The sequence below is a fragment of the Ipomoea triloba genome, chromosome 4 (genome assembly GCF_003576645.1).
Source record: "Ipomoea triloba cultivar NCNSP0323 chromosome 4, ASM357664v1".
NCBI classification, from domain to species: domain Eukaryota; kingdom Viridiplantae; phylum Streptophyta; class Magnoliopsida; order Solanales; family Convolvulaceae; genus Ipomoea; species Ipomoea triloba.
In genome coordinates this window covers 12,936,308-12,945,867 of record NC_044919.1, presented here as the reverse complement: position 1 = coordinate 12,945,867, position 9,560 = coordinate 12,936,308, and the positions used below count along the sequence as shown (strand labels likewise).

The window sequence follows — 9,560 nt, the reverse complement described above, 5'->3', positions numbered from 1 at the left end:
ATATATATATATATATATATATATATATATATATATATATATATATATATATATTTTTTTTTATATATATATATATATATATATATATATATATATATATATATATATATATATATATATATGTAGTGCACCGCCTAGGTACTATCTAGGCGTTAGTCTACAGCCCGACTAGAGCCTAGCGTCTACTCCAACCATGTTTATTAGGAGGCTGTTGCTATCATTATTATAACCGCTACAGGTTTATAACATAAATGCTGACCACGTGTAACAAGAGGGGGGCACGCTTTGTTTCTTGTACACAACTCATATCAATACAATTGTCTCTAATTACTTGATACCATCAACAATAAATTATTTAGAATAGGGACTCAACTATAAAAGGTTTAACGACTTTTGAATTGGTTATTCCAAGTTATTCAACATGAGAAATTCACAATTATATAATCCATTAGGTGTATGTTTAATTAGGTCATAGATTCATAAATAAGTTTAGTTTTCACAAATTATTATTTGATTCACACTAAAGCAATACGTACTCTATAAATTCTCTCTCCAAATTCTTGAGTTTTACTAATAAATAGTTTGATAAAGTCTGTCATCGTTGAGTTGCTTAGCGAGTTCCCAACTAATAATATTATATGCACAAATACTAATTGATGAGTTAATACCTCCTTGGTCCTCCGTGTATTAGCAATATACAGGCAGTAGTCCCTCGTCATTTAAACAACCACGATTCGCCCTCATTCTTTATCAAAATAACCACCCTTGATGCTCCGTTAGATTAGGTGTCAAGTGAACCTTAATTGTTGAGGGCAAACATGTCATTCCATTTAGTTAATCCTCATTCTTTATCAAAATAACCGCCATTGAAAGCCACTAGCTTAGCTTTTTTTTTGGGTCTGATCAATTTTATTTATTTTTTATTTGTTTAAGCTTAGATTTTCCTGTTTAATGGCAGGCCAGGAAGTGCATAAGAATAATTCATTTTGGGGGTGAGAATCTTTGAAATCTTGAAAATCAAGGGAGTGAAGTGGATTAAAACAGGGCCAACGAAATTCTGAAGAACAGGCTCTCTCCTCACCATTGCTATCCTATTTCGACTCTTGGAACACACGTTTTTACCCCCTTTCTCATAATTTATCTGGGAGCCCTTTTTACCCTCTTCATCAATTTTTTTTTTTCTTGAAGTTTTGTGAATCTCTAGGGTTCTATCTTTTATTTTCTCTTCTTTTATTTTCATCTGTAAACCCTCGATTCGTTAAGGTCGAGGGGGGGTTTTATTTCATTTCTATAATTTTTTGTTCGTATTTTGGGTGCGTTGTTCTTGAAGTTTGTTGTAAACGCCATGGCTTTGATATCGGCTTTGTTGGGTATTTTGCAAAAACCCCCAATAAGGGATGTAATAATTGAGATGATGTTGTTTATGGCACCTATTTGGATTGCGATTGTTGTTGGGGGTGCTGGTGGGTTGGTCTTGGAGGCCCTGTTGGCTAAACTGGAAACTTGGAATTCTGAGGCGAAACTGGAAACTTCAGCTGATACGATATCTACACTCGAACGAAGGAGACGAACGTGCACGGGTGGTCTTTTTGAAAAAGATGAAGGACGAATCGTTTTAAAAGATGAGGGATCACCGCTGGTATATTGCTAATACTCGGAGGACCAATGGAGTATTAACTCAATACTAATTATATCACCATTCTTATTAATAGTATAAAAATATATATAAAAGAATTTGGATCTTAAATTTAAATTTAAATTTTATTAAGTAGACATCTTGATGGATTATGCAGAAAATAAAAAATAAATTGATATAAAATAATTTGATTGTAATTATTTCAATGTACAAAGATTCAGATTGTTCTTCATTATTAGACCTCTAATATTGAAATGTAATATTTGTTATGCCAACGAATAGCCAACATAGTCTGCTGAGTTAGGATGGGTTCTTTCTTAGTTGGATTACCTCAAAAACAATAATTTTGTGTTAAATTGTTAAATTTAAATTATTTGAATAGAATCATTACGAGAAATAAATATTTGAATTTTTTTATAACTAATTAATTTATGCTCCATTCTGTCCACTTAAATTTTTTTCTTTCCTATATTGGGATGCTCAAACTTTTTATAACGTCATTAATTAAAATACTATTTTTATGAAAACAAGGACCAATGGAGTATTAACTCAATACTAATTATATCACCATAGGACCAATGGAGTATTAACTCAATACTAATTATATCACCATTCTTATTAATAGTATAAAAATATATATAAAAGAATTTGGATCTTAAATTTAAATTTAAATTTTATTAAGTAGACATCTTGATGGATTATGCAGAAAATAAAAAATAAATTGATATAAAATAATTTGATTGTAATTATTTCAATGTACAAAGATTCAGATTGTTCTTCATTATTAGACCTCTAATATTGAAATGTAATATTTGTTATGCCAACGAATAGCCAACATAGTCTGCTGAGTTAGGATGGGTTCTTTCTTAGTTGGATTACCTCAAAAACAATAATTTTGTGTTAAATTGTTAGTTGGATTACCTCAAAAACAATAATTTTGTGTTAAATTGTTAAATTTAAATTATTTGAATAGAATCATTACGAGAAATAAATATTTGAATTTTTTATAACTAATTAATTTATGCTCCATTCTGTCCACTTAAATTTTTTTCTTTCCTATATTGGGATGCTCAAACTTTTTATAACGTCATTAATTAAAATACTATTTTTATGAAAACAATTAAAATACTATTTAAAAATTTCTAAAATGATAAAAAAAATTATCGCTTATTATACTTTAATTTAGGCAAAACTAGAAATATATCACTTAATCAATATCTAGAAGAAGGTAACATTTTTTTTTATAAACAAGGGTAATAAAAAATTCATTTCCAACTCATCCCGACGACTCCACGGTCAAGGATAATATTTATGTCCGCATGGGCAACTCAACTACTCATAAGGGTGAAGTTTAAGAGAAGAGATTAGGGATCGAGTCTCACCAGCGACAATGTGAGGGGAGCTTCTTGTGCGTAGTGAGCCGGGGCCAGGGTGTGGTGTGGGGGCACTTTGGCCTCGCTTCCTGTTTAGTTGAATGCATTCCTCTACCACAAGATGTTGCAAAACAGGCACCGCTCTATTTCAAGAAGGTATGACTTAAGTTATGCTTTAACCTCCTCCTATTTACTTTGAGGTCTCTGTTGGAATGGATTTTTGTTAAAAGTTTACCATTATGCATTCGTTGTGAGACGATAAAAACCCGAAGATCACATCCTACATTTTATCTTTGACACTCAATTTTGCTATTTTTTAGGCGGCAGTTCGCAGGGGAGCGTGCCCCTATACACACACACACTACATATATTAGTTCCAACATTCCGCGACACTTAAAGAGAAAATGTTCGAAAAGTATACGTTTTTTTCGTTGACGAAATTGTAAATAAATTAATAAGAAAACGCTACACTTTTGTTTAAAATGTGTCGCGGTTTCTTTTAAAAAATGCATATACTTTCTGAAGAAAGTGTCACGGAAAGTTGAAAGTAATATATATATATATATATATATATGGGCGTACTTGATGTGAGATTTAGTGGTGACGTGAAGACGGGTTATGAATGTCGTTCCACCAAGGATTGGGATTTATGGCACGTATAGAAAGCCGTTACCTAGATTTCTAGGCACTAAGGTCTTGGAATCCATAAGGATCCAAGCAAATCATTTTTTTGGATTAAGATTAAAACTAAAGTATTTTTGGAATTTTGGATATAAGAGAAAACAAGATCAAATTAGGTTTAAATTCTATTTGGAATGATGGGTTAAACTATGTGTATTACTCTATTGATGCATTAACACTTGAATTGGGGGATTAACAATGACCCTAGGTTCTTAAGGCTAGCACAAAGGAATCCAAGTTTCCACAAAGATTAGAACAAATGTTGTCTCATTTCCATGGTGTACCAACCTAAATTCTTGAAGAACAAAAGCTATTTAAGCCCCAAATCTACCCCTATTTCCATAGAAGAGAAAATGGGTTTGAGATTGGGTTGGCTCAAGTCTCCCATCCAACTCCCATTGAAATGGAAGACTTTCCAAAGACAAACAATAATCATTGTACACTAATCATTGAAGGATAGAAATAAACTCAATTCAAACTTAATAACCCTAAATGGGTGTTCATCCCCTTTATGCAATAATCACAAAACAAGCATCAATAGAAGTAATAAACACCTAATCTAACCCATATAAGAGACTACTCACTCATATCTAAGGTAAGCATAGCAATAATAAGCAAGGAAATCATAAATACACAATAAATGTAAAGAAGAGATGGAGAAAAGGAAATGAGAGTTTTACTATTAATGATGAAGAAAAGTTGTTGGAATCCCTTCCAAATCCACCAAAAAATGCTTGCAAAGTGTTCTCCAATGTAGATCTAGGCTATTCTAAGCTAAAAGTGGCTATGAAAATAATAGAGAGAGATTCTACACTAGCTAGGGTTCGAAATATTATAAAAATGCAGCAAAACACGCCTAAAACAAAACAGTACAGACCGAAACGGATAGGGACACGGGCGTGTGGGGCCCCGTTTCCGTCATGCATGAGCCTTTTTCATTTTCGGGTTGGATTGAAATGGGTGCCCACACGCCCGTGTGGGTACCCGTTTCCATTCTTTTTCAAGCTTTTTCTTTGTTTCTTGCTCCACTGTGCGCTCCGCTGCTCCTCTCCCTCCTTGAGTGGAATCCTAAGCTACCAAAAATTGATCCAAAGTCATCCAATGTGCTCCCTTTTCTACTTGTTGCGGAAGAATCGACCTTTAACACAAAATCACACAACCAAGTAACAAATTCCATTCAAGTAACAATACTTAACTACAAAAATAAATGAAAAGTGGGATAAAAAGGTATTTAGAAATAGAGTCATCAGCACTCCCATGTGAACTGCCGCCCAAGAAGGAAACGAGAACGCTTCACAGCCGTCCACGTTGCCAGATCAACGAATCAGATGCAATTTTAAAAAAACGATGCGGTGGCATTTTCATAAATAACTCAAACTTTAGTGCAAGTAATTGTGATATAAGTGCACCTAGTTTCACTTACAAGTGCATCTATTTTCGTACCTATTTTCACTAAACAAGAGCAAGTAATTTACCTTGTTAATATTCATGCACTTGGGTGCAACCTAGGTGCACCTAATTATAACATTAGGTGCACCTAGATACTCATTATACAATTCACTTGCACCTGCATGCAATACATTTTATTTGCATCTGCAATACATTTTACTTACACATTTCGTGCAAGTAATTTACCTTGTTAACATTTATACACCTAGGTACAACTTACACTTAGGTGCACCTAGTTATAACATTAGGTGCACCGAGTTATAACTATATATGTTTAAGATTTATTCCTAATCCTATTATATTATTGTACCCAAACTGTATTACCACTCGATAACCCTAATTCTTTTTCTCTCAAGTGTGCTGTATATGAAAAGTTTGTTGCAGGGAGCACCTCCTTCGAACCTGAAAATGAGAATGCCAAAACTTAAAGATTCATTGTCTTGGGGCGAGCCAAAAGAGCAGAAAATATCAAGCGAGGATAATCACATTCTTTCTTCTGCAATGTCCAGCTTAAATAAATAAATAATAATACTGTATCTAATTTGGAAGAATTAATAATGTACTCCGTATCTAATATTTAAAAATGAGTTGGAAATTAAATATATAATAGTTAAGTAATCAATATGTTTTGGAAAGTAGATATATTTTGTTAATTAAAAATAAAAATTTTTTTTAATAAAATACTAAGTCTTAGATATTTTGCAAAAAAGGACCTGGTTAATATTGACTTTGCAAAATACATTGGCGGTGCATCAAATATTAAGGTCTGTTAATATAGTTTATCGGCCAAATAACCAAAAATATATATATTTTTTTGACTTTTCACTAAATCATGACTTTTCACTAAATCTACACAGTATTTCTTAAAATAGATAAAAATATACTTGAGCAGTTGAGCCATTCGACCAAAGTAAACTATCATATCACACAGTCAATTTATGAATTTTAATACCATACAAATATATATGATATTATAATTGAAAAGTTTTCAAAATATTTTTTTTTTATGAAGGAGCAATCGAAGATGACATTGATAATGATAGCAATAAAACAAGAACTCAAATAATTAAGTCTACTAAGAACCTTTAATATTGCATATACAAAAAATCATAGACCTTGAATTTCTTAGTGCTAGATTTCAATAGAAATGCTAGTAGTTTGTGATTGAGTGAAACTTAAGCGTACATCTATCCACAATCATCAAGGTAACGAAAATTACTCACCTTAAATCTCTTCATCAACCACTACCAAGGAAAACAATGATAAAAAAACTCAGCTAATTCATATACCTAACTAGTGCACAAACATATCATTAAATACAAACCACACCACAAACAAATCCATACACATATGTGTTGTTGTGCATACATGCCACACTTATACACTGCATTGTGCACGCGCTCATATTAAAATGCACACATATACACATCATGCATCCACCACCACCACCACCACCAAGGAAAATAAGGAACAAAATCCCCAATCGATTCACATATAGTGCACAAAAACATCATTAGCTGCAAACCACACCACAAGCAAATGCACACCTACGCACATGTACTATAGTACACATAGGCCACACATATACATTGCATTATATACATGTTCACATTGAAATGCACACATACACATCATGCACCACCACTACTAGTAATGAAAACATGTATCAGTAACGCGAATTGATTCACATACCTGTCTATTGCATCAACACATCAATAGGTGCAACCCACAACACAAATAAATGCACACACATATGTACTATAATGCACACATTCCAAATTTACAATGCACGCACACATCAAATAAACACAAAATGCACACAATGCTACAACGAACGAGGTGCACACAATAAAAGGCACTATATACCAATCATCTATTGAGGCAATTCAGTGACATGCAATTATTTCCTTCAACCCCATGCATTAATGTCAAATATAATATAATTATGGAATAATGTATGTAGTCCCTAAGGGACTTTATTTGAAAATTATTCCAAAATCTAGTCATGCATGCTATATCACCAAATCAATCTAACACTCATGCTTTCTTTTCGCTGGTTGGTGCTGCTTTCTCATTCGGTCCTGCTGGAGCAGACTGATGAACATGAGATGGCGATGGCTGCACCATCCCAAGCATTATTTGTGCATGAAAGAGATCTCTGGCCAAGGTAGGGTTTTCAATGAGAATTTGCCTAGCTTGTTCCTCGTTCTGTTCCATCAGCTTCTTCATCTCACACATGATGTCGTACAGCTCCTTCTTCGACTTTCCAACGATGTTCGCCGCCGACATTGCTCTGATCTTTTAAAAATGCACAAATGTTAATCGCAAAAGTCATGAGATATGGAGAAATACGCATGATTCAAAAACAAATCTAATAGTCCATCAACCTAAAATAATTTGAAACACAATAAACTACTCAAACGATTAAATATATCAACATCAAAAGAAAAGATTTAAAAAAAAAATTGTTATCACATAAAAATTACAGAACACCAAAAAATGAATCAAATTTGTAAGGTAATTACTTCGATCTCTTGCCTAAAAATTTTAACCTGAACTATAAATTCAATAAAACAAAAGAAACAAAAACCAAATACTAATATACTATTACCTTGGGTAACCGATGAGGGCAAAGGCAAAAGCAACCAAGCAGCGATGTGAGTAGAGGACTGGGTGTCTGGTCTTAGAATGAAACACTTATAGAAGGGAGTGATCGAATAACGGAAGCGGAAGGAGTAAAACTTGGGGTACAAGCTAACAATTCTGTGGGCTGGTTTTAAACCTTCTACTACAAAACTAGGGGTACAAACTACCAATTCCGTGGGCTAGTTTTAAACTATCTACTGAAACTAGGGGTACAAGCTAACAATTGCGTGGGCTCGTTTTAAGCCTTCTACGGCAAAACAAGCTAACAATTCCGTGGGTTAGTTTTAAACCTTCAACGGTAAACCAAGCTAACAATTTTGTGGGCTAGTTTTAAATTAAACCTTCTACGGTAAAGCAAGCTAACAATTCTGTGGGCTAGTTTTAAACCGGTAAAGCAAGCTAACAATTCTGTGGGCTACTTTTAAACCTTCTATGGTAAAGGAAGCTAACAATTGTGTGGGCTACTTTTAAACCTTCTACGGTAAAGCAAGCTAACAATTTTGTGGGCTACTTTTAAACCTTCTACGGTAAAGCAAGCTAACAATTTTGTGGGCTACTTTTAAACCTTCTACGGTAAAGCAAGCTAACAATTTTGTGGGCTACTTTTAGACCTTCTACGGTAAAGCAAGCTAACAATTATGTGGGCTACTTTTAGACCTTCTACGGTAAAGCAAGCTAACAATTGTGTGGGCTACTTTTAAACCTTCTACGGTAAAGCAAGCTAACAATTGTGTGGGCTACTTTTAAACCTTCTACGATAAAGCAAGCTAACAATTATGTGGGCTACTTTTAAACCTTCTACGATAAAGCATGCTAACAATTCTATGTGCTACTTTTAAACCTTCTACGGTAAAGCAAACTAACAATTATGTGGGCTACTTTTAAACCTTCTACGGTAAAGCACTTCTACGGTAAAGCAAGCTAACAATTATGTGGGCTACTTTTAAACCTTCTACGGTAAAGCAAGCTAACAATTTTGTGGGCTACTTTTAAACCTTCTACGGTAAAGCAAGCTAACAATTTTGTGGGCTACTTTTAAACCTTCTACGGTAAAGCAAGCTAACAATTATGTGGGCTACTTTTAAACCTTCTACGGTAAAGCAAGCTAACAATTATGTGGGCTACTTTTAAACCTTCTACGGTAAAGCAAGCTAACAATTTTGTGGGCTAATTTTAAACCTTCTACGGTAAAGCAAGCTAACAATTATGTGGGCTACTTTTAAACCCTCTACAGTAAAGCAAGCTAACAATTCTATGGGCTACTTTTAAACCTTCTACGGTAAAGCAAGCTAACAATTATGTGGGCTAGTTTTAAACCCTCTAAGGTAAAGCAAGCTAACAATTCAGTGGGTTACTTTTAAACCTTCTACGGTAAAGCAAGCTAACAATTGTGTGGGCTACTTTTAAACCTTCTACTGGAAAATTAAAATAAATTATTTTTGACCCACAAAGAGGCATGCTTTACCGGTTTTGCATGTTAAGGTTGGTTAAATTATGCAGGATAGTCTTGAATCGTCACGTGGTAAAGCAAGTTACTAAGTTAGGACAAATAATTTGGGCCCACAAAGAAGCCGTCTTTGCGTGCTACAAGCCAATTTGCGTTGACATAAACAACTATTATTATTAAAACAAAGCTAAACAAATTAAAATGTTGCGCTTACTCATGAGTTTATCTCATCATATATCATCTGTTATATATCATAGCCTAGGTGCATATAGGAACATATATACATGGACTTGATATAGAATGTTAAAATTTCAAATATTTTAGACTA

At 33.7% G+C, this 9,560-nt stretch overlaps 1 protein-coding gene across 1 annotated transcript; it reads right to left on the bottom strand.

The window, feature by feature from the left end:
* Window positions 1–7,112: 7,112 nt before the first annotated feature.
* On the bottom strand, window positions 7,113–7,790 carry LOC116015176 (cleavage stimulating factor 64-like). Its single transcript, XM_031255204.1, has 2 exons — window positions 7,751–7,790; window positions 7,113–7,432 (listed from the first exon to the last, which is right to left on the bottom strand). The coding sequence occupies exon 2, from the start codon at window positions 7,426–7,428 to the stop codon at window positions 7,177–7,179; it is 252 nt and encodes an 83-aa protein (XP_031111064.1). The 5' UTR covers window positions 7,429–7,432; window positions 7,751–7,790; the 3' UTR covers window positions 7,113–7,176.
* Between the last annotated feature and the right edge of the window lie 1,770 nt (window positions 7,791–9,560).